The 26,115-nt window shown below is 44.5% G+C and overlaps 1 protein-coding gene across 2 annotated transcripts in view; it reads right to left on the reverse strand.

Moving 5' to 3' along the window:
* LOC145351949 (dedicator of cytokinesis protein 2-like) overlaps nt 1-26,115 on the reverse strand; it is a 595,946-nt gene that overhangs the window by 105,036 nt on the left and 464,795 nt on the right. For both annotated transcript variants that reach the window (XM_080201765.1, XM_080201764.1), the window contains 5 exons: nt 13,238-13,278; nt 6,738-6,828; nt 4,497-4,616; nt 3,065-3,154; nt 1,316-1,420 (listed from right to left, as the gene is read on the reverse strand). In XM_080201765.1, coding sequence (XP_080057891.1) covers nt 1,316-1,420; nt 3,065-3,154; nt 4,497-4,616; nt 6,738-6,828; nt 13,238-13,278 — 447 coding nt within the window. The remainder of the gene's footprint in view (nt 1-1,315; nt 1,421-3,064; nt 3,155-4,496; nt 4,617-6,737; nt 6,829-13,237; nt 13,279-26,115) is intronic.

Consider the following 26,115-nt stretch of genomic DNA (forward strand, 5'->3'; position numbering starts at 1 on the left):
GCTATGAGAAGAGTTTGGAGAAACTTGGTTTGTTCTCACTGGAGCAACGGAAGTTGAGGGGAGACCTGATAGAAGTCTACAAGATTATGAGAGGCCTGGACAGAGTGGACAGTCAGAAGCTTTTTCCCAAGGTGGAAAAGTCAATTGCTAGGCAGCATAGATTTAAGAGGCAAGGTTGAAAGCAGATGTACAAGGAAGATTTTTTACATAGAGAGTAGTGGGTGTCTGGAACTCTGCCAGGGGAGGTGGTGGAAGAGGATACGGTCGTGATTTTTAAGGGGCTTGACAAGTACATGAATAGGATGGGAATAGAGGGATATGGTCCCTGGAAGGATAGAGGGTTTTAGTTAAGTCGAGCAACATGGTTGGTGCAGGCTTGGAGGGCCGCATGACCCGTTCCTGAGATGTAACTTTCTTTGTTCTTTGTTCTGTGTTGTCAATACACATTGCCCATCCTCTCTCTGTCCTAGGCAGGTGCTCCTTTAAAATCTAGCTTTTTGACCATCTGTTCTAACATTTCCTTACATTTTGTTGTAATTCATTTGTGGAAGTGGGCATTGCTGGCTAGGCTAGCATTTATTGTCCATTCCTAGTTACCCTTCAGGAGGTGGTGGTAAGCTGCCTTCTTCAACTGCTGCAGACCATGAGGTGTCGGCTGTTAAGGAGGGATTTCCAGGATTTTGACCCAATGACTGTGAAGAAATGGTGATCTATTTCCAAATTAGGATGATGAGTGGCTTGGAGGGGAACTTCCAGGTGATACTATTCCCATGTGTCTACTGTCCTTGTCCTTCTAGATGGTAGAATTAGTGGGTTTGGAAGGTGCTGTCTAAGGGTCCTTGGCATCTACAAGTGTGTACCATCACTGTTCATCGCTGGTGAAGGGGATGAATGTTTGTGGAAGGGGCAGCAATTAAGTGGGTTGCTTTGTCCTGGATACTGTTGAGCTTCTTGAGTGTTGTTGGAACTGATCTCGTCCAAGCAAGGGGAGACTTGTGCCTTGTAGATGGTGGTCAGGCTTTGGAGAGCCAGGAAGTGAGTAACTTGCTGTAGGATTCCTTTAATCATTCCTGAGAAGCTCCTTAAGGTGTTTTGTGATGTTAAAAGCACTTAAAGATTCTGTTGCCCCTTTTGAAATAACTTAACCATGTTAAATACTTGATCAGACTGTCCCTCAATTACTTAACTTACAGAGATTTTAAAGCCAAGTTTATGCAAGCTACCATCATAATTAAAGGCCTAAGCCCTGGTACCATTCTGGTCAGTCTGTGCCTCACTGCTTCTGAGGCTAAAGATTCACAAGCCAAAGACTCACCCTGAGAAACAGCGGAAAACCACGACCATAATAGCCGACAGCAAAGTAATCCGGAGTTGGCCGTAGGATTTTCATAATGTTTTCATAGAATGTGGCTTGCTGTTTCTGCAAGTAGGCAAACAGGAACGACAGTTAATCCTAAACCCAGCATGCCATAAACAGGAGAAAAAAGATGCTAAGAACTGCAATCAACTTTCTCAAATGTTATGAGAATGTTTTAAGATGATTTAATGTTGGGATGCTTTACGATGATTCACTAGTCATGCTATTCCAGCAACCTTTCACTTTGGTTTGCATTATTATGCATTAATATGAGAGAACGAGCCCACAGAGTCTTGTCTTTGTTCCAAGACAGCACATACCAGCAAGAGATAAGCCATGTACTTCCTGTAGTATACAAAGAAAGCTTGTAGCAGAGGCAAAAGTTGAATAGATTATAAGGTAGGTAAATACCAAACAATGCAGGATAAGTGTTTTTCTGAGCTGTGAGCAGATGTAGCTTAAAGTAGCACAATTGTATAAGGATAAAACGCATTCCTTCCATTAGTCAGATTAACATCTCATGAGTAGACAAACGCCTACAAACATACTGGCGGCCTCCAGCGTGAGCATGTCAGGTCCAGAAAACCAGGTTGTATTATTCGTGTGTCATCTTGTGATTTAATATGACACTGTGGAACAGTTATATGAAGTTTAATACTATTATTAATCAACGTAATAAACCATGTCATGAGAGAAACTACTCGTGTGTAGAATCATAAACGGAGTTATTCAGACCGAACTAACAAACCTTTTGTTGCAATGATAATCATTAAAAAACGTCTAACATCTTTACAATATTCAGCATGAAAACCCACAGTTCCGGAGTTTATTCCTTGTGAACAATTCATGCCTCTGAAATCACCACTTTTCCAATATCAGCTTACACCCAAGGATCGTCCCAGTTTCACAAAGACATGCTCAAACTCAGAATGGGCAAGAATTAGCATCAACCAGATGGTCTTATTTTCTTCCAGTTTGTTCTCAGCATGTGGGCATCACTAACAAGGCTTGCATTAATTGCCCTTGAGGAGGAGCTGGGTCATTTAGTTCATCCTGAATCCTATTATCCTATTATCCTATACGTCCCCATGGCCCTGTTGAGTAGCAGGTTCCAGGATTTTCACCCAGTGACAATGAAGCAACAATAGTCTATAAGTCCAAGTTGAGATGGTGTATACAACTTGGAGGAGATCTTGAACCCGAGGGTGCTCTCGTATACCTACAGATCCAATTCTCCTGGTGAAGTTCACAGCTGTGGGTTGCTGTAGAAGCCTTGGCAAATTGTTACATTTCAGTTTCTTGTGGCTCCCTCAAGAAATGACCAAGAACAGATCTCCGTGGGTCTCTTCAGTACTATAAGACTCTTTAACTAGAGCATCAGCCAGCATTTAAAGAACCAGGGAGGAGTAGCAGAGATGAGAAAATATACACTTCTGAATGTATAATTGGTGCTTGGCTTTAGCAACTCCACAATCTGGTGCTGAAGATGCAACAGGAGGTGATTAGAATTTTATTCACCATCCCACTCCCCAAACGCATGTTAAACCGAAGCCTGTGGGAAAAGGGTTGCATCCGGTACTTGCTCTTTGGATTAGCTAGCCAAAGGACAGCAGCAGAGAAATATCAAACCCTGGATCATTTAAAGGAACCATTTGACCACTGGCCCTTTGGAACACCTCGACAAGTCAGCTGCTCATGGGCACTTACCAAGTTCTGGCTGAGAAGCTCGTAGTCAAAGATTTCCATTTCAAACTGATCCGCCAGCTCTTTGCAGAGGTTCAGGGCTTCCTCCCACATCTGGAAGAGAAGCAGCATCTGTCATCAATAATTAGCCACTGTACTGTTCCAGTTGGAAGTCTGATCATTTAGAGAGGGTGGGAGAGGTGGAGGTGGTAGGTTGTAACATCAGTGAATCTTTCTATGATCTCTTTGTGTGTGCCTATACTCAGGTAATCCCTTCATGGGTGACAGGGAATCTAACCGCCGACCAAAGGCTGGTTGTCAGGGGTGTATTTTACCCTGAACGTCATGACACCCTTTGGAATGCATCATCCAGCTCTTTGCCTAAAGAAGACTGCTGGCTGTTTCATCTGAACTGTTCTTGGCAGTCAGTGATGGGGTTGGAATGTGGGCATCTCGGTCATGCCTGGAAGGAATGTAAAGTTTAAGAGATTGAGGCTGTGATTGAAAAGGGAGAGTTGAGAGATCAGGGAGGTGGTACTGTGCAGGGGTCGGCTAGGCAGGGTACGAGTTACTCCCAGGAAAACCTTCTACCCCAATCTCTCACGCTCCCCAAGGCCTCCCAGTCGCTGCCTCAATCTCTAAACCTTGAGCTGGTTGTCACTGCAGACCAGCACTGACAGACATACCATCTTTCAGAAAAGGTGTTAGAACAAGGCACTGCCAATTCTCTCAGGTGGATAATAAAGATTCCATGACACTATTCAAAGAAGATCAGGGGAGTTCTACCCAGTGTCCTGGCCACTATCTATCATGATGTAGAGATGCCAGCGTTGGACTGGGATAAGCACGGTCAGAAGTCTCACAACACCAGGTTAAAGTCCAAAGTGATGGCGCAACCTCTAATTCTATCACAATACCTATCACTCAACTGATATCATGAAAAACAGATTGCCTGACCATTATCTTGTTAGAGTTTGTCAAATCTTGCTTTGTGCAATTTAACTGTTGCATTTACTACATTATAACTGTGATTACGCTTAAAAATATTTAATTGACTGCACAGTTTATTGAAAGATTGTGAGATTGTGAATGATCCTATGCAAAGACAGGTTCTTTATTTATTTATGGCTTACAATAAAATCTGCTTTATACATTGTAATGTATGCTGTTTGGCCTGCTATTTGCCTATCTGATACAGTATAAGGTGTTCCTTGATTTTTATTCAGTGGGCTTATTATCTGCAAGAAAGGGTTTATTGCTCTGCCGCTGCATATTTGTTTATCACATGCTTCACATTCAAGGTCATGCTTACTGGGGACAGAACTCCTTTGTACTTAGCACAAAGAAAGAATACCCAGTGAGAGCATAATTGGGACACCCGTGCAGGCTGGCACATGTTGGGTCCAAAATTATCTCACCGCTGCTGGAGGTTCAATCTTATCCATTTGGCACTTACCTTTCCCTTGTCAAAGTAATTAATAATGGTTTTGTACAGATTTTCCTTCAGTTGCCGCTGTGTTTGGGAATCGTGAAAGTCTATTGGCATAACATGAGAGGTACATTGCTCATCCGACCACTAAGGTTTAAAAAAAAAACAGTGTCAGTCCGCACACATACAATGGTTCCATAACCTGTAGCAGGTGGTATTCTTTTTATCTTTCTTTTGTTTCAACGTTCTTAGATTCCCCACAGTTGCCCCGAGTGCTGCAAGAGAGACCCAAGAATATTCTATCCATTTTTCTCTTCTCTCCACCTCTTTAATATCACAAAAGGAGGCTATTTGACCCATCAAGTCTCTAAAAGAGTATCTCACCCAGGGCCATACCCCTTCCCTATCCTCATAACCGCATTTACCACCTAACCTACACATCTTTGAACACTACGGGGAAATTTAGCGTGACGAATCCCTGAACCTGCACATCTCTGGACTATGAGAGGAAACCCACACAGACAGAGGGTGAATGTCCCACTCCACACAGATTGTCATCCAGAATCAAATTCCTGGTATGTCAAGTAGCAGCGCTAACCACTGGGGCAGGTGCCACCCTTGATCCACAGTGCATGGTTCTGCACCACACCTCTCCACTACTGCTACATCTAATGATTATAGTGAACCAGTGCTCTAGATAATTGGAGTGTTAAGCAGTCTTTCCCACCATGAAAGGCTTATTGGCAAGCATTAGTCACTATGTCTTTAGTCCTCTATTAATGCCTGCCTGGGTGTAGTTTGCTGGTTAACTTGGGAGCACTGGGTGTACCTTCTCTAGAAAGGAGGAAAGTGAAAGGACTCTGCTTGTTAACAAAACAATTGGGCCTGTAGGAACAGGCTTGGCGGGAGTTCCCTAACTATGGGATGTCCTTCTCCATCACTTGGTGGTGCAGTGGTTAGCACTGTTGCCTCACAGTGCCAGGGACCTGGGTTTAATTCCAGCTCGGGTGACTGTCTGTGTGGAGTTTGCAGGTTCTCCCTGTACCTGCATGGGTTTCCCCTGGGTGCTCTGATTTCCCCCCACAGTCCAAAGACATGAGGTTAAGTTGATTGGCCATGCTAAATCGTCCCTTAACGTCAGGGGGATTAGTAGGGTAAATACATGGGGTTACGGGAATAGGGCCTGGGTGGCATTGTTGTCAGTGCAGACTTGATGGGCTGAATGGCCTCCATCTACACTGTCGTGATTCTATAATTCGCTTAGCAACTGTTAATTGAAATTGGGAGTTGTTGTGTGGAATCACAGGCACCTGCCAAAACTCTTCAGATATTTCATGGTAGAGCTCTCCTTCAAAGAATGACTCAAATGAAATGCCACTGCTGATGGCACACAAGATTCCTCAGTTAAGTGTGGATGTTGAATATTAATGAAGATCACTAAACCAGTGGGAAGGTTGTTCAAGATCAGGAGGTGGACTTTACAGCAGGGTTGAAAAGTCAGCTCCTGCACTAGGGACGGACTTTAAATCCAGCTGCCATGCAACAATAATATGCTATAGGTTTCTTAAATACCCGAGAGTTGGACCTCTGCCCCTCAGGGACAGGTAGTCCCATGCTTGAGAGCTGGGGGATCAGCATCTCTCTACCGATCCTAGCTACTGCTTCGAGCAACTTAAATAGACAGTTCTGATCATCTCTCACTCCTCCGTATCCCAGATAATATGGGCATTAGTCAATGTCATTGGTCCTCCTAATGCAATCCTTTTTTAGCCCTGGTATTATTGTGATAACAATATATCACAATAATAATAATATTAATAATAATAACACTGCACCCATTCCCATATCTTTCCTGAGCTGCGATATCTAGAACAGAATGATGTTACTCCACATACATTCCAGCTGTAAAATGTCTTCCACCTCAGCATACGCCATGCTGTTTGGCAGGAAAGCCAACATTCCATTGGCCATTTTAATTATCTTTTAACTTGACCACTAGCTTTTAGTGAAGTATTTTAATTGAGGCTCTAAATCTCCGTGTTCATCTGCAGTTTCTAGCTTCGTGCCATATAGAAAATATCTTTGGGTCTTACTCGGATCCAAAATGGTTGACCTCATACTTTCACCACATGAACCTTTGCCTGCCTCGGTTTTTACACGATAGTTCATCAAATGGCACATTTGGATGGGAATAGTTAGAACATTGGCTTATTTCCCACCTCTACACTCAGTGTTGTGCGTTTTCACATTAAACAAGAAGTTCCTTACCTTCAGCAGCTTAGCATGCAGGAGGAGTGTGTAGGCAGCCTCAGTATAGTTTTCACAGTCCAGGTGCAGATCTCGAAGCTTATACAGATATCTGCAGAGCACAAACAAAACAGTGAGAAACACGGAAGATTACTGTTATTGCTCTGTAATTACTCAGCTGTAATTAACTCAAGGGAAAAAAAATAGTAAATGATATGATTTTGGAAGGTTGCAGTGATCAGTATTGTCAAAATAACATCCGTTAGTGCACACAATTGTTCCCAAGGGATGGAATACTGGGATGATGTTTGGTAACAAGGCTTTGTAAAGACTGGAAATTACTGCCAGTAATGTTATTGTGTGAAGGCATGGCATGCTCACATCAAGGACCACCCCCCCCCCACCCCACCCCATACCACCATTTATTTTAAATGGATTATTGCCTCTATTAAAATGACAGAGAAGGGAGTTTAATCTAAATGCACTCAGTCTTTCTCTGATAACATCAGTCAGTGTAATTTTCAGTAAATGTCTTTGCTCACTCTGGCACCCTGGTGAGCTCTGTGACTCCGTGTAGCACTTACTTCTGCAGCGGGTTTCTTTCAGCTCATATCTCCTGAGCTGGATTTTTATCTTCTTATAAATGTGCATTGACATCTGCTCCTTTATTTTCCCCTCTGATCTCATCCTTTCTCTATTTTTCCTTTCACTGTCCCTCCTGGTCATTAGCAATCACCACCCAACAACCCCCCACCCCCACCCCCACCAATGCTTTTTTTAACTCCTTTAATTTCTTACTTGGAAGGTAGTAGACAGAAAAGAAAAGAAAGTCGTCACATTCTCAGAAGACTATAGACTGCTCTTCCCTTTGGAGAGAGAGAGAGCTATCTGGTGATAGTTTATCCTGAGGGGCATGGTTGAGAAGGTGGGGTCTACATGAATAACCTCAGCTGGTATGGGCATTGAACCTGTGCTGTTGGTGTCATTCCATTTCACGAACTAGACATTTCACCATATGAGCTAAATCGGCCCCCTTGAGACACAGAATAGGGGCTAGAGTGTTTGAGGGGATGTGACAACTCGTGTTTAATGGAGGAGCTGGACTGCAGGAAAAGCAAAAGTAGAAATTTAAAATAAAAACTGAAAATGATGGAATTACTCAGCAGGTTGCTAGGCTGCATCGGTGGAGACAGAAACAAGAGTTTACACTTCAGCTCGATAACCTTTCATCAGAACTCCTGATATCCTGACAATAGGCCATTGACCTGAAATGTTAACTCTGTCACTCCCCACAGAGGCTGTCTGCCAATCAGGTCACTACCACGACTACTACCACCACCACCAACCCCCCCCACCTCCCCCGAACCCCTCCCCCCTACCCCCCCTTGCCCCCCCAGCCCTCCCGCCCCCCCCGCCTCCCCACCCTCCCCGACCCCCCCCGTCTTGCCTCCCCGACGCCCCTCCCCCTGCCTTGCCCCCCCCCGCCAAACCCCCCTCCCCCCCGCCCTCCTCCCTCCCCTCCCCCGCCCCCTTGCCCCCCTCCCACCCCTCCCCCGCCCCCCTTGCCCCCCTCCCCTGCCCTGCCCCGCCCTCCCCTCTCCCCCTTCCCCGCCTCCCCCACCCCCCCCCCAAGCCTCCCCTGCCTCTCCCCCTTCCCCCGCACCCACCCCGCACCCAACCACGCCCCCCTCCCCATGGTAGGATCAGCTCTTACTCTTTAAAAAAATTGGGAAACCAGGATATTTCCAGCATTTCCTGATTATTAGTCAAACATTGCCTCTTCTACTATATTTCTACCAACATTTCATCAATTTTGTGAAGAATTGGGGTTTCTATTCAGTTGGTGTTTAATTGTATGCATTATTGAACTCCTTCCATGGACACGTCCACAAATATTTGATATTCTCGGAAAGCCATTACTTGTTTTTTTCTATCAAATTCTCGAAACCAAAGCACTTTACAGCAATGAAGTATAGCCACTGTTAAAATTCAAGATATGCAGTAAAGCATGGAAAACTCCCATTATCAGCAATGTGATAATGACTGGAAAATCTATACTTGTGATGTTGGTTCAGGGGAAATGTTGCCCAGAACACTGGGGAACTAGAGCTCTCCTCTTTTTCTTTAAACAGTGTCATGGCACATTTCGTACCCCTCTGAAACGGCAGATAGTTTAGTATCTCATTTGAAATCATAGAATCTACAGTGCAGAAGGAGGCCATTTGGCCCATCGAGACTGCACCAACAACAATCCCACCCAGGTCCTATCTCCGTAACCCCACATATTTACCCTCCTGGTCCCCTGGCACTAAGGGGCAATTTGTGAGGCATCTCTAAATTAAGTATTGCGCTGGAGCACTGGCCTCAACTGGGTGGCACGGTGATACAATGATTAGCACTGCTCCCTCACAGTGCCGGGGACCCAGGTTCAACTCTGGTCTTGGGTAACTGACTATATGGAGTTTGAACATTATTCGTATCTGCATGGGTTTCCCCTGGGTGCTTTATTTCTTGGTAAAAAGTCTGACAATACCAGGTTTTAGTCCAACCGATTTATTTGATAGTAAACGCATAATATAATCGGTTGGACTAAAACCTGGTGTTGTCAGACTTTTTACTGTGTTTACGCCAGTCCAACGCCGGCATACACACATCATGCTTTATTTCTTCCCACGGTCCAAAAATGTGCAAGTAAGGTGGACTGGCCATGGTAAAATTGTCCCTTAGTGTCCAAAAATGTGCAGATTAGCTGGATCGGCCCTGATCAATGTGCAGAGTTATGGGGTTAGAGTGGAAGAGTGGGCCTAGATAGAGTGCTCTTTCAGAGGATCAGTGCAGACTCAATCGGCCAAATGGTCTCCTTCTGCACTGTGGTGATTCTATGAATTCTATGTGCTCAAATCTCTGCGGTGGGACTTAGAAGACAAACTGACCTGGGTGCCATGTCAGAATCACCCGATTGACACCATTGTGATTGGCATTTGAAGATTCATAGTGTGTAGTTAACCGGAGAACTGGGATTCTTCATGCAGCTGAGTTGGGCTCAGCACGTGTCTCAGTCTTATGACACATTACATGAATGGAAGGTGAGAGAGATGGATGCCAGGACTGTCAGAATTAATGTGCATTGTTTAAAAAACGATTTTCTCATGGCTCCCCCCTCCTTCACTGAAATTGTGGATTCTGACTGTGTTACTCTGTCTATTGCCCTTAGCATTTCACCCAATTGACCTTCTCTAAGTGTACACACCTAGACAAGGCTGTTAAAGCCATCACAGTGCTTCCGAATCCTAACACTCCTCAGCTATGTTATAGAAGAGGTCATTGTGATCAAGACAAGAAAGCACACCCAGCACCATTTTTTTGCCTTGGAAACTATAATCCTGGTGTATCCCAGATGCTGGTTGACAGGAGGGTAGGGGTGGGGAGCCCTCGAGATCTCCAGGCTTCGAGACCATTGGTGCACAAGCAGCCCGGGGCGACAGCAAAAGTTTCATGAAACAAAATAAATGCATGGAAGCACATCTAATAAAGCACAGGAACTGACAGGAAGAGATGACAAATTAGTAAAAGATTTCACTTCCTTATGTTTAATACCTAAGAGTGATTACAAAGCAGTAATCTAATTGAGAGGCTCCAATTACATTAGAAAGCATGGTAGCAGAACTCCAATATGTTCCACCTGAGCACCGGAATTAGATTATTGTCTTTGTGTAGCAATCTTATTGTTATACAATATACATGGTTTCAGTCTTATGTGGGAGTTTAATTTTGATTTGGGATGGAACAGCCTATGATTGCCAGCTTAATCACCCCGACCCACCACTTTAAGGTACAAACAAGACCTGCTTGGAAATAGGGGCACAGATACTGAAGGTTTGAGCAAGAAATTATTTGCATGTGAACATTGGTGAATAGGAAATGGCCAGCGTTCCCTTTCAACATTAAATATATACATCCTCTCTATCAACCCAAGTCCCTATATAATGAAAACGAGTCCAGGATTGATGCCAGTTGTCACCACAAAAAAGTTTAACAGAGGTGGACAGCGTTTGCCAATTTTGTTCTCCTTTCTCTTCAGAATAGGTTGGCTTAAAGTCTGGAGGTCGTGGATTTGAACCCCATTACTCAGATTTGAGTCCTTCATCCTGGCTGACAGTCCAGTGCAGTGCTGAAGCAGTGCTGCACTTATGGAGGTGTCACCTTTCAAATGAGACTTTTAATCAAGATTCTGTCTGCTTTCTCAAGCTGATGCTAAAGATGCCATGTTTGAAGAGAGCAGGAGGATTCTCCAGTGTCCTGCCCTACACATACCCTTTATCCCTGAAAGAAAAGGGGTGGCACGGTGGTTAGCATTGCTGCCTCACAGCTCCAGGGGCCAGGGTTTGATTCCAGCCTTGGATGACTGACTTGTGTGGAGTTTGCACATTCTTGCCATGACTGCATGGTTTCCTCCGGGTGCTCCATTTTCCTCCCGCAATCCAAAGATGTGCACGTTAGGGTGATTGGCTATGCTAAATTTGCCTTTAGTGTCCCAAGATACATAGATTAGGGGGATTAATGCGATAAATACGTAGGGTTACAAGGTAAGCCTGGGTAAGAATTGGTGCAGACCCGATAGACCGAATGGCCTCCTTCTGCACTGATTATATAATGACTGGGGCTGTGAAAGGCACTATCCAAAAACAACTCTATTTTTCCCCTCCAAGGTGAATCTTTTAGATGCCCCTGCTCACTGGCAGGTCTGGGACACATTTAAGAGACCATTGTCCATATGTGATACAGTTCAGAAGGAGGCCATTCAGTCCATCAAGCCTGCATTGGCTCTCTGACAATGCATCTTATCCAGGCCCACACCCTGCTCTCACCCCATGCAGTTACCCCGCTGATCCCCCTAACCTACACATCTAGGAACATGAAGGGGCAATTTAGAATGATCAATGTGCCTAACCCACACATCATTGAGTGGGTGCCTGTTCATGCTCCAGCGTCTGATGTACATTGCAACATAGTGATATCCTTGGGGTAGAGAACATTGCATGTAGTTTGTGCTGAATGAAACTTCTTTTCATTTTACAGCACCCAGCCTCAAGCAAGCTCAGGGCACACAGCCAGGCTCCAGTGAAGCTCCCTCAACTCTGAACCACAAAAGTGGCTCAACCCTCCACCCCAAGCCCATAACCCTATCCCAACAGTTCTCAATGTTGCACCTGTGGGAATACTCCCCCTCCCACCATTTATCCCACTGGCCTCACTGCAGCGTCCCTGTGTCAGATTACCAATTGTACCTGACAGTTTGGTGGTATAGATCAGAAACCACTAGAGCAGGATCAGGACTGACCTGCCCATTTCATGATATGGATATGCCGGCGTTGGACTGGGGTAAACACAGTAAAAAGTCTGACAACACCAGTTGTCAGACTTTTTACTGCCTATTTCATACAGAGAAAAGATTAATTCAACCCAATCCATCACCAGAATTTCAAATCGAGCTCCAGAGGTGAGTAAGCAGCATTGAGAGGATTATTCACTTTTTCTGTCCCTAAGAAGAAGTAGATTCTTTGGTCTGTAAACTAAATATTAGACCAGACAGTATCTTTATCTATAAGACTATGCTTAGTCTTGGAAGGGCTAGTTATGCTGCAGTTATTTGTGTTTGTGAGACTAAGGTTCAACTAGGAGAAAACAAATAATTCCACAATGAGTTGCAATTACCTTTTCCTGGTATTACAATGGGGTTTGAGCTTGTTGTTGATGTTACATTGCCAATCGATTGATGCTGGTTAGAGGGCATGGTGACCAGACAGTGGCAGATAAGCAATAGTTTGGAATTATTTGAATGCTCTATGCATAGTGACTTGAATCCCAAGAGCAGAGAATATTGGACCCCACAAGCCTTTAGATGCTGAGCAAAGATGTCTTCAGATCCTGGCCGAAATTCTCCGGTCTCGTACACCCCATTCCCATTGCCAGCGAGAATGGGGAATTTGGCGTTCCTCTGTTCATAGCAGTGAGACCAGGGGAACCCACAGGTGAGTTTTGAAAATCAAGCCCCCTGAGTCTTGATGTCTTCAGGAAAAGGCTAGAGATGCAAAGGCACACTAGTGAGGTAATCTGTGTTCAGTCAAGAGTCATCTTAATGTTGGGGGTGTTGGGGGGGGGGGGGGGTGCGGGATAGTAGTGTGCAAAGGTGGGATCAGGGTATTGAATTTGACAATCTGCCTTGATTATAATGGATGGTGGAGCAGGTTTGAAGGGCTGAATGGCCTATTCCTGCTTTTATTTTCTATCTTTGTCTCAGCTTTCATGTGTGATCTCTGTTATTTAGTGCATTCCAAATTTGAACTTCAAAACAGCTCACAGATTCCATACTGCTGCTTATCCACAAATATAACCCCAGTGAAGAGATTATGGGAATCAGGTGTCATCCCACTACTTTCAGTGAAATATGAGCCTGCAATGCTAAGCTTGTAAAGAAGACAGATTGCATAGTCATGACTGAACATTATTATTTACTATACCTTATGTACATTTCTTCCCGGTTAATATCCTTGTAGAAATTCTGTGGCGGAAGCAATAACATGTGGTTATTTAAACAGCACACACAAATTTAACTAGATTTAAAATCTTGTGGGAGAGTTCAGCCACAAGGCTGGAGTAGACAATAGCATAAAGTAGGTCTGCAAAGACAGAAAGCAGGTTAATGGTTTGCATTCAGTTTTTTCTTAAAAAGCTAAGCAGTCTATCACTTCTGGTTTTTCCTCACACATGGGGAAAGATGCCTAAGTACTTTAGTTGGTAATAGCTGGGAAGAATAGAGGAACGTGAGCTTCAAGTTTTCAGATGTCTAGATCACCAACAACCTGTCTTGGTACCCCCATGCCAACAATATAGTTAAGAAAGCCCACCAATGCCTCTGATTTCTCAGTAGACTAAGGAAATTTGGCACGTCAGCTACAACTCTCACCAACGTTTGAAGATGCACTATCAGAAACATTCTTCTGGTTGTATCACAGTTTGATATGGCTCCTGCTCTGCCCAAAATTGCAGAACTACAAAATGACACAAATGTAGCCCAATCCATCACGCAAACCAGCCTCCCATCCATTGACACTGTCTGTATTTCCTGTTGCCTTGGAAAAGCAGCAGTATAATTAAGAACCTCACACACTCTGGACATTGTCTTTTCCACCTTCTTCCATCAGGAAAAATATACAAAAGTCTGAGGTCACATACCAACCGACTCAACAGCATACCATTCGTAGAGAAGGAAACAAGGGTGCAGAATGTAGTGTTACAGTCATAATTAGGGTGTAGAGAAAGATCAACTTAATGCAAAGTAAGTCCATTCAAAAGTCTGACAGCAGCAGGGAAGAAGGTGGTCTTGAGTTGGTTGGTACATGACCTCAGATTTTTGTATCTTTTACCCAAAGGAAGAAGGTGGCGAAGAGAATGTTCAGGGTGTGTGGGGTCCTTAATTATGCTGGCTGCTTTGCTGAGGCAGCAGGAAGTGTCGACAGAGTCAATGGATAGGAGGCTGGTTTTCTTGATGGATTGGGCTACATTCACGACCTTTTGTAATTCCTTGTGGTCTTGGGCGGAGCAGGAGTCATACCAAGCTGTGATACAACCAGAAATGATGCTTTCTATGATGCATCTGTAAAAGTTGGCGAGAGTTGTAGCTGACATGCCAAATTTCCTTAGTCTTCTGAGAAAGAAGAGGTATTGGTGGACTTTCTTAACTATAGTGCTGGCATGGGGGTGGGGGAGTGGGGGGTGGGGGCTGGGGGTGGAGTAGGAGGGGTGGAGTTGGGGGGGGGGGTCGGGGGGGGTGCGTGGATCAGGATAGGTTGTTGTTGATCTGGACACTTAAAAACTTGAAGCTCCCTGCTGCCATCAGACTTTTGAATGGACCTACCTCGCACTAAGTTGATATTTCTCGACACTCTACTTATGACTGTAATGCTACATTCTGCACACGCTCCTTTCCTTTTTAATGTATGGTATGCTCTATCTGTACAGGGTGGAAGAAACAACCTAATTACAAAACTAAACTCCAACAATCTGTCCACATGTTGGGTACAATTTTATCTTTTAAAATGCATTTAGATAGTTACATGGATACGATGGGTATCGACGGATATGGGGCCAAATGCAAGCAATTGGGATTAGCTTAGGGGTTTTAAAAAAAAGGCTGCATGGACAAATTGGACCGAAGGGCCTGTTTCCATGCTGTAAACCTCTATGACTCTATGTCTAACCATCATCAGTAAAATATGAAATGAACAGATGAGGAGTTGACAGAAATATGTTTTCACTTATTTCTGTCAACTTGTTTTACTTTCCAATGTATATTAGTATATGTGACAATAATAAATCAAATTAATTCAAATCAAAACAGATTTTTGGATGGAAGGAAAAACATTGTGGATTAGAAAACGAGTTTTAAAGAGGATTGTGGAGCAAGAAGGCTGTTATCAAGGCAGGGCATTTACTGGAACAACTTCCCAACATCTCTGTCTGGTACAGTCACTAAAAGACTAGTTATTGATGGTGGAGCCAGGAGTAGCCTGAGAAGAAAAGGATGGCTTTGGAGGTGGAGAGTCTGGTTTATATCACTGTGGTTGGGTGAGGTAAAACCACATGGACATCCAAAAAAAATCAAGGATTCTGAAGTCTGTTTGAAGAGATGCTGGAGTTTGGGAAGGAACGAGCTGGTGTGGAAGATGTGACTCAATTGTAACGAAGGCACGATATTTGACATTTTGACCTAGTCATAATTTGTGGAGCCAAAAAAGCATTAGAGTCACCATGGTTCACGGCGTCCAAGGTGGGAATTAGGATTGTGGCAGTTCTGGAGATACAAAAGTGAACCAAACGAACGGAAGAAAATCATCAGGGAATATTTCAGAGTAAATTGTGTTGATATTAATTCAAACAGGCAGAGAATGAGTTCAATGTTTAATGGTCTGTAGGTGAGTTGGAAAGGAATGAGAAAATTCTAGAATGGAATCATATTCATCCCTGAATTCCTTGCATTATTTAGACACTTTGTGAGTTAAGAAACAGTCTGTTTTTGGACTATTTGGATGTGGTAGCAAAGATTGCCCACAAAATAAGGAACTGGACCTTAAACTCCACAGGTGTACAAGATCCCATTAACTATTTGAAAAAGAGCAGGGAGTTCTCCCCTGTGTCCTGGCCAATATTTATTCCTCATCCAACATCACTAAAAAAATGATTATCTGGTCATTATCGCATGCTGTTCATGGGAGCTTGCTGTGTGAAAACGAGCTGCCAAATTACAATGCGTTATAATTTCACATGCTAATTTTGCTGAGAATCAAATCAAAGCAATAAAAAGTAATTGAAGTGCAGTGGAGCAAAGAGAGATTTCTCCATGGGCTAACTGTGAGTGTTGAAACTATATGCATGGCAAACATGTTCAAACACAAACCACGAGATTATTCCTTACTTCATAATAAAGGGCTCTAAAACTAATAACGATGAACTGAAGCACTGGGGCCATCAGCGTAGGACAGGGAACTATTGAATGGGTGGGGAGAGAAGAAATAATGCGGGATGCCATGGCAGGGTGGCATGAGGCTCAGGCTTAAAATTTGACAGCCGCAAGCAGAAAGATGGAATTTAAATGCTGGATGAGAACAGGAGCTGAGATGTGAAATAGGTTCAGGCTGTGACACGTCCATAATGTAAAAAGATTCAAAGAGAGAGATTTCACCCATTATTTTGGTGTTAGAGGAGGATACAGTGATGTCCTTCAGAACTGAAGTGTTATGGTTACATTTTTAACTCAACATGACTTTTCAGCACGAGTTCCACTCCATTTCTCTTCCTGCACCCAGTGGAGCAATAAGGCAGACTTTTGTCTAGTTCCATAACTAGGAACATCCAGAACAGGTCGCTAGCCTGTTATTAGAGGCTTATAGTTTGAGGGGCACCACTCCGCATCGAGCATGGCCAACCAGGAGTCTCTTAAACTCTTACCGCCAGCCAGTGGCATGTTAGAGGGATTTTGCAGGTTGACACTGAAACTGCTTTGCCATGTTATGGACGCACCTTGCTAGGCCATCAAGTCCTGGGTGGGGTTGGAACCCAGAGCTCCTTGGTCAGAGGCAGGGACACGATCCACCGTGCCACAAGACCTGCCTTCATCATGATTTAGGGGGTAATTAGGGGCCAGGTGGCACAGTAGTTAGCACTGCTGCCTCACAACACCAGGGACCTGGGTTCAATTCCCGGCGCGGGTCACTGTCTGTGTGGAGCTTGTACATTGTCCCCATGTCTGCGATGGGAAGCTCAGTGAGCAAAGCTTGGGAAGAGGGTGGGGGAGGGGCAGCTGGGTGTGCAATGGCAGGTAGTTCTGGCAAAACCCGAGGAGCAGGAGCATGGGGGGAGTGGGGAGCTGGGAGGTCTTGTGCCAATACCAGTAGATTTTTCTGCATGGTTCATTTCCATCTCTTTTCACCCAGACCCCCAAACCCTCAAGCCTGAGAGGGCCAGCTGTGAATCTGACTTTAGAGTGAACTCCCGTCCACCCGAGATCAGACCCAAGTAACATTACCAACCTGGACACTCTGCTCCACCCATCCCCCGACCGCCCCGGACAGAGGCGGATTCTCCTAACCCCTGCACCCCACAAACACAAGCTGTCAAAGTTGGGAGGAGAGTGTTCCGAGGTTGTGCCAGGCTCTGCTTCCTTGTGGCAGTGTCTGCAAACGCACACTGTGCCAACTCTGGACTCCCCACCCACACAGTATGCATGGCCAGGCATCCACCATAACCGCCACAAGAGGAAAGAATTCTGGGACAGACGGCATCCCAGGAATCCCAAAAGCAAAATCTGGGACAGCCCCTGGGAGCCCAGATTATAAGGAGGTTTAATGGAGGCAGTCAAAATCAAGCATGGATTTGATAAAGTGAATAGGGTGAAACAATTTCACCAGCAGGAAGGTGGGTAGTAAAAGGACACAGAATTCAGATAATTGCAAAAAGGACCAGAGGGAAGGCAAGAAGAAAATGATTAATGCAACAAGTTATGATCTCAAATACACTGCCTGAAACGGTTGCAATGTCAATACAACAGTAATGTTCAACAAAGGAGTATTTACATATGAAAAGGGAGAAAAATGACAGTGCTACGGTCTGGAGTGCAACTAATTGGAGCAGTCTCTTGTGACGGGATGAATGGCCATTTTCAGTACTGTACAATTCGCTAATTCCATGGCACCAGATGAGAATGATGATTAAACCTGTAGTGTTGGTGCTCAGGGTGGTTACAAACAAACATCTTCACGCATCAAACTATGGAAGAAGCTCTGATTGAATCATTTTTAAACTTGTGGCGGGTGGAGGGAGACAGTTAAATTATACAGCACCCCTCCACCCCCACCAAATGAGGATTGCAATGTCAAATGGACTCCGCGCTTGTTGCTTTCATTGCAGGCAGTAAGCCAATTTTTCACAGCCTGCTGATTTGCATGCTGGCTGTGTATTGCTAGCACTGTCTGTGCTGCTGACTGGCTGCACGTCTCTACTGGCGGCTCGAGTTCCTGAGAAGCAGGCACCAGTTAAAGATAACCAGCACTTTGTAACGACAAAGTGTATCCTGGCTGGTACAGAGTTTATGCAAGCGACTTTGAGCAGGAAGAAAAGTGAATGACACAGCAACAAGGGACGAGGGCATACCTTGAGGTTCTCTGATGCTGCACTGCTATAATCTGCTGCTTATTCCCCAGGAATCTGAGGCCAGTCTTTCCTTAACACACGTTCATTCACATAATCTGGAGAGCCCAAGCTTGGCCGGGATTTTCAGCTCCTACCACAGCAAGAATTGTGGCCGGGGGGAACGGAAAATTTGGCGGACCAGCCAAAGATATGTTGATTTTGGATGGGGAATTTCCACTGAACCGGAAAATGCCAGGCATAGACTCCCTTTTCCTCAACCCACAAGGTCAATCCACCAAGGGTCTCCTGACAAACTTTGCAAAGGCAATGTGAGCAGATACCCACTGGGCATTAGGCCAGGAATTGAGATGGTGCCATAAAAAGTTCAATGATCTCACATGAGTTGTTAAGGACAGTGAATACACCTTCATATGCCGTATTGCACTTTTAGCTAGTACACCACTCAATGCACTACACTCCCATCACTCACCTAGACAATCCCACTCAATCACAACTCACACATAAAATTCACACCCTCATACACTTAACAATCCTGTGAGCCCCATACCCATATCTCACTGGTTGTACTCATTGCCGACCGTGACAGCCACATCACCCCAGCATATAAAATCGCACACACTTGATACATTTCCTTCTCTATTGCAGGACAAGGCGGATCATAACTGGAGTCAGAGTAACCAAGCAGTAGAAACCATCATGTTTGAACATCAACCACCCTGCCACCCCCAGTCCACAAGGAAGAGCCAGTGTTGGAGTGTCCATGGTTAAAGCTGTGCCAGCAATGGGGCTGAAACCATCAATAATCAGTCTCTTCATAGTTAATCCTCCTTCTCACACCTCAATACTCCTTTAATGCACCTCTTGTTTTCCATTCTACCTTCACCACAATCCTCTCCTTGTAGTTTTGTCCTTCCAGACACACATCATTAACCTGACTGAACAGTGGAGGAAGAGAAAGAGCAGAATCATAGAATTCTACAGTGCAGGAGGCCATTCGACCCATCAAGGCTGAACCAACCACAATCCCACCCCGGCCTTATCCACATAACCACATTCATTTACCCTAGCTAGTCCCCCAACACTAAGGGGCAATTTAGCATGGCCAATCTACCTAACCCACACATCTTTGGAGTGTGGGAGAAAACTGGAGCACTCGGAGGAAACCCACACAGACACGGGGAGAATGTGCAAACTCCACACAGACAGTGACCCAAGCTGGGAATTGAACCCAGGTCCCTGGCACTGTGAGGCATCAGTGCTAACCACTGTGCCACCATGCCGCCAAGAAAGAAAGTGATGAAGAAGATATGCAATTACTCATTCTCACACTTGGTGCCAACAGCTCAGAAAGTAACTGTGAGGATAGCTTAGTGGCAGGATCTGCACATGGTGAGACACCAAGCAGAAATGGGCTGAGACAGGGCAGGGGGCAAATCTGAATGCGGCTGCACCTGAGTTCTGCTGGAGAGGATTCAGGCGAGAACTTTTATAGGATGAGCTACAGCAGAGGGTGATATGCAACTAACCCGAAGGTAATGGATAATCGATAGTGCTGGTTGGGGCAGGTGTGGGTTCCCGCTGTGCTGAATGTCTATTCAGCACGTGTGTGTTTCAACATGGTATTAGCTGGTGTGTTTCGCTCCAAAATGAAGATGCTGGCATCAAACCAGCATACACATTGATGGAGATTACAATCCTCCTACACTGTATTCTTCCAGAAATCATGTGGAGATGCCGGTGTTGGACTGGGGTAAACACAGTCAGAAGTCTCACAACACCATGTTAAAGTCCAACAGGTTTCTTTGGTAGCAAAAACCTCTAGCTTTCGGAGTGCTGCTTCTTCATCAGGTAAGTGGGAGTTGTGTTCACAAAATGGGGCAAATAAAGATACAAACTTAATTTACACAATATTGATTGGAATGCGAGTCTTTACAGGTAATCAAGTCTTAAATGTACAGACGATGTGAGTGGAGAGCACATTTAGCACAGATGTGTTTTGTCTCCAGCCAGGACAGTAAGTGAGATTTTGCAAGCCCTAAGTGGTCACGGGCATTCGGCCTCTGATCTTCGGGTAAGCATTCTCCAAGGCGGCCTTCACGACACACGACAATGCAGAGTCGCTGAGCAGAAACTGATAGCCAAGTTCTGCATACATGAGGATGGCCTCAACAAGGATCGTGAGTTCATGTCACACTCTCTGTAATCCCCATGACCTGCTTGCATGACTTTAACCTGGTGTTGTGAGACTTCTTGCTGTGTTTTTCCAGAAACTCAATGCATATGCTTATGTCCTCACCAACATGGCATCTTGTGCACCCCCTCCCCAGTGAGAGACTGTGTGTGAGTGTGTGTGTGTGTGTGTGTGTGTGTGTGTGTACATGTGCGCACATGCACTATGAATGCCGTTTTGAAGCTAAAGCAGCATGCAATGGAGCTGCATTTTGCAGCCATTATTTATTGAGTGACTGATTTCCACATTTGTACTGCAGCAGCAAATGGAAAGATTAACCTCAGCAATCGGGAACTTTGCTGTGCTCTATCCTAACTCACACCAAGTCCCATTGACCTGTCACCACTGTGCTCGCTGATCCATGTTACGTCCTTGAAGCAAAACCACTATTAAAAAATTCTCATCTTTCAATTCTTCCATTGCCCCACCCTCTTATCTCTCCAATTTCCTCCTGCCCCATAATCCAGCCCCTCTAATTCAGGCCTCCAGTGCATCCCCAGTTGGAATCACTTCTCATCACTGGTATCCAATTCCTTGAGTTGCCTTGGCCTTAAACTCTCCTCCCAATACCTCTCTGCCTCTCTCCCTCATTTTCCTCTTTTAAGACACTTCTTAAAACTCTTGAGCAAACTCTTGGTCATCTGCCTTAACATCTCCTTAAGTAGCTCAATACCAAATCTTGTTATGTCACCACCTTGAAGGCACTATATAAGGGGTTGGTTTAGCTCAGTTGGCTGGATGACTAGTTAGTGATGCAGAGTGATGCCAGCAGCATGGGTACCTTCACATACTGACTGAAGGCCCCACCTTCTCAACCTTGCCCCTCGCCTGAGATGTGGTGATCCTCAGGTTAAATCACCACCAGCTCTTTGAAGGGGAGAGCAGCCTATGGGACTTTAGCAGTTTTACCTTTACATAAGCACTAATTGTGGTTGTCGTTTTGAATTGAAATTCTCATAGCTGCGGGACCTATTAGGTCTTCAAATGGAGGGTAGTAAAGGTCATGGAGAATGAGAGGCAGGAAACAATCTTACAGCACTCCAATCACTTTCCCAAGTCCTAGTTTACAGCTCAAAGCACAACGTTCCATCCCTCCTCCGCTGCATTCTTTCAGAAATTAAAGGCAGAGGTGAAAGTAGAAAACATTACTCTCTGACTATCTACCTCTGATTTATTCAGCTTGTTGCCTCTTGAGGTTAAATTAAGCAAAGCAGCTCCCTGATGTCAGGGTGTTATGTACAAACTCTCCAACATGCATCATTATTAATACACGCAGCTAGCTAATTAAGATCAGGTAGTTCGTTGTGTTAATTCACTGATTGCCAGTTGGAATTTCAGCAACCTAATAAGATGCTAAGTTATGCAAATAGCTAGGATAAATACACTGTGATTCTGGCTGGATAAAGCTCCTGGAACATTCTGTCAGTTCACATAAAGTTTAGTCGGAGATTAGTTGTCTCTAGTTAAATGCTGGCGAGGTCTGTAATCTTCTGACTGGCTGTTACACTAGGAACCTGCATTTTCTGTCTCTCAACAAGAGTAACTATTGCTGGAGTAGATTTTCACTGGCTCCAGACACTTCCAAGTGCCTCAGTCAATCTACCTTTGAGCATGCTACCATGGCACCCGTCCATTGTGGAGAGACTTCACCTCAAAGTCCCAGGTCCTTGCACTTTGCACTAAGATCAATCATAAATTGGTTAGTGATCAATCTCTCTCTCTCACACCTCCCCCCGCCGACAACCCCCAGCATTCCAGTACAGACTGAATTAAATCTACGTGGAATTTTCCTCATCTCCCAACAGGGTCAGCTCACTGACATTTCTGACGGTGTTTATCGCTCAAACTCTGATCACCAGCAGTGCTGGGTCAGATTATTAATGAGAGGTCACTGCAAAAAGGAGAGGGAGAGGCATGTGTGAGAAAGACAGAGGTAGGTAAGGGTATGTGTGAGAGAGTGAGGGGATGGGAGTGGAAGGGTATGGGTGCGAGAGAGAGAATTTTGTGTGCGTGCGTGTGTGTGTGTGAGTAGAGGTGTGCATATGTGAGAGAGGAAGAAGGAGAAAGAAAGGGGAGGTAAGAGTGTGAAAAAGAGGTAAGTGTGTGTGTGAGAGAGAAAGAAGAAAGTGTCTGGGAGAGTGTTTAATGTGTCTGTGTGCGTATTGTGAGAGGGAGGGGTACATATTTGAGAGAGAGGTGAGAACGAGAGAGAGAGAGAAAGGTGAGTGTGTGTATAAGAGAGAGAGGTGAAAGTATGTGTGTGAGAGAGGTGAGTGTGTCAGAGAGGTGAGTGTCTGCATGCGAGAGGGGGAGAAGAGTGCTAGTGTGAGAAGAAGGGTGTGTGTGAGAGAAAGAGTGAGAGTATGAGTGTGACAGAGATGAGTGTGTGTATGTGAGAGTGTGAGAGGGAAGTATGTGTATGTGAGGTGAATATGTGTCTATGTGAGAGGTGAGTGTGGCCATCTGTGTCTGTATGTGAGATGAATGTGTGTGTGTGTGTGTATGAGAGGTGAATGAAGCCATGTGAGGTGAATGTGTACATGTGTGTGCGTCTGTATGTGTGAGAAAGAGAGAGTGTGTCTGTGTGAGAGAGGTGAGTATGTGAGTCTGTATGTGTGTGAGAGAAAGAGAAATGTAAGCATATGTGTAAGGGGGTGAGTGAGGCGTGTGTGTGTCTGTGTGTGTGTGTGTGTGTGTGTGTGTGTGTGTGTGTGAGAGAGAGAGTGTGAGAGAGAGAACGTTTGTGTGTGTGTGTGTGTGTGTGTGTGTGTGTACGCACGACATTGAGAGAATGTGTGAGAGAAATTGAATACAGATGTTGGGAAGTCTTATTAAAGTTGTACAAGACATTGGTACACATAAGGCCACACTTGGAATACTGTGTGCAATTCTGGTCATCCTAGTATAGAACGGATATTATTAAACTAGAAAGTGCAGAAAAGATTTACTAGGATGCTACCAGGGCTTGATGGATTGAGTTATATGGAGAGGCTGAATAGACCAGGACTTATTTCCTCTGGAGTGTAGGAGGCTGAGGGGTGACTTTATAGAAGTCTATAAAATAATAAGGGGCATAGACAAGATAGATAGTCAATATCTTTTCCAAAGGTAGAGGAGTCTAAAACTAGAGGGATAGGTTTAAAGTGAGAGGGGAGAGATACCAGAGAGGATCTAGAGAGGCGATTTTTTCACACAGAGGGTGGTGAGTGTCTGGAACAAGCTGCCACAGGTATAGGAGAAAAAGCATTTAGATAGTTTTAAAAAGCATTTAGATAGTTACATGGGTACGATGGGTATAGAGGGATACGGGTCAAATGCGGGCAATTGGGATTAATTTAGGGGTTTAACAAAAAGGGCGGCATGGACAAGTTGGGCCAAAGGGCCTGTTTCCATGCTATAAATCTCTATGATTTTATGACTATGACTCTAATGTGTGTGTGTGTGTGTGTGTGAAAGAGAGAGAGAATGTCTGTGTATATATGTATGTTTGTGCATGTGTATCTGTATGTGTGTGACAGAGGGAGAGAATGTGTGTCTCCTGTGTGTGTGTGTGTGTCTGATATGAGAATCCAGCTCTCCAGCAGCTCCTAACATTAAACACATTTTTGAGCAAAAACAGAAGTATCACTCATCCCATTAAAAATGACAAAAAGAAAAGGTACTTTGTTGAATAACAGAACTTTTTAATTCTAATCAGTATACACACTAAAGAAATAGAATGTATTTTATAAATTTATTTTTGTTAGTTTGCCTATTGCACAAAAACAATCTTTTTTGTGATTTTACTCCTCCATCTGATAAAAATGTTACTCAGGAGTTCTATCAGTACGCTTGGGAGGTTAAAAGGGTTCCACGGCCAGAAATAGCTGCCTTAAGTCAACAGTTGCCAGAGCTGCAGTGAGATAAAGCCAGACTCGGTCAGTCAGCAAGCTGGAGTTTGTAGCTGTCGATGAACTGCTTTGCACCTCACTCATTCAATCTCAAACTTAAATGAATGCAAAGATGAGCTTAACACAACACATTTACCTGGATGAGAGCAGTTCCAACAATAACCAAGAAGCTCGACACCATCCAGAGCGAAACAGCTCACTCGGTCATTTACTCCATCCACCATTAATGCCGAGTGGCAGTAGCGCGTACCATCGACAGCTCACCAAAACTTCTTTGACACTGCAGCTTCCAAACATACAACCTCTATCACCTAGAAAGACATGGGTGGACAGCGCATAGAGTACCACCAACTGCAAGTTCCCCTGCATTCTGTGCTTGCAATTATATCACTGTTCGTTCACTGTCACTGAGTCAAAAATCCTTCCCTAACAGCACTACGGATGTACCGATTACAGATGACTGCACTATTTCAAGAAGATGGCTCATCTCCACCTTCTCGAGGGCAAATGGGGATGGGAAATAAACACAGGCCATGCAAGAATGCTCCCACCTAACAGGAAAGGAAAACCAAAGAGATGGTGAAGTATCTATGGTACTCTGTTGGCAATGGTATTCCAGCCATATCTTTGTCACTTTTTAGTGTCAGGTATTTTATATTTCAACAAGGCACTTGCCCACTAAATACAAAAACTAGTGTGTTCGCACTAATGCTAACATCTGTTGAGGATACTAAAATGGAGATTTCTGCGTTCCAGCAAACTCAAATTCTATTAATGCTACCATTCCCTATCTAAGCAGGAATGTTGTAAAGTCTCTACTTGATCAAGACATACACATGGAACTGTCCTCTGCAGGCAAAAGGAACATGTCCAGCAGACATTGCACCTCTTTTGAACTAAACAAAAGCGTGGTGGACCATCACTTCTCAGTGCATTCTCCATGTCAATGTCTCAATCAGGATTATCTTGCCAACCAATCAGCACCCTTTTCTCATGGAGTATAAATTGTTATAAAAACTGAAATTGCTGGAAATCTCTACAGATCTGGCAGTATCCGTCGAACGAGAAACACAGTTATGTTTTGGGTCCTTCTTCAGTCACATGGACTCAAAACATTAATTGTTTCTCCCTTCACTGACGCTGCCAGACCTGCAAAATTTTTCCAACAGTTTCTGTTTTCATTTCAGATTTCCAGCATCTGTAGTGTTTTCTTTAACTCAGTATAAATTGTAGCTTCCTTTGAAAATTGGCATCCTTGGATCTGTCCTGATGAGTACAAGATGAAAAGCTTCGCGAACATGTCACTTTTCTCCAGCAATGCTCTAGTTCACTACAACTAAGCTGGTACTGTGGTACCAGCTATTCCTTATAGCTGAGAAGAGAGTATTACGCATCCACTATGGGCGGTACGGTAGCACAGTGGTTAGCACTGCTGCTTCACGGCTCCAAGGACCTGGGTTTGATCCCCGGCTTGGCTCACTGTCTGTGTGGAGTTTGCACATTCTCCTCGTGTCTGTGTGAGTTTCCTCCGGGTGCTCTGGTTTCTTCCCACAATCCAAAGATTGCCCCT

This window comes from Carcharhinus amblyrhynchos, chromosome 13 (assembly GCF_965287045.1).
Source record: "Carcharhinus amblyrhynchos chromosome 13, sCarAmb.v2.hapA, whole genome shotgun sequence".
NCBI lineage: Eukaryota > Metazoa > Chordata > Chondrichthyes > Carcharhiniformes > Carcharhinidae > Carcharhinus > Carcharhinus amblyrhynchos.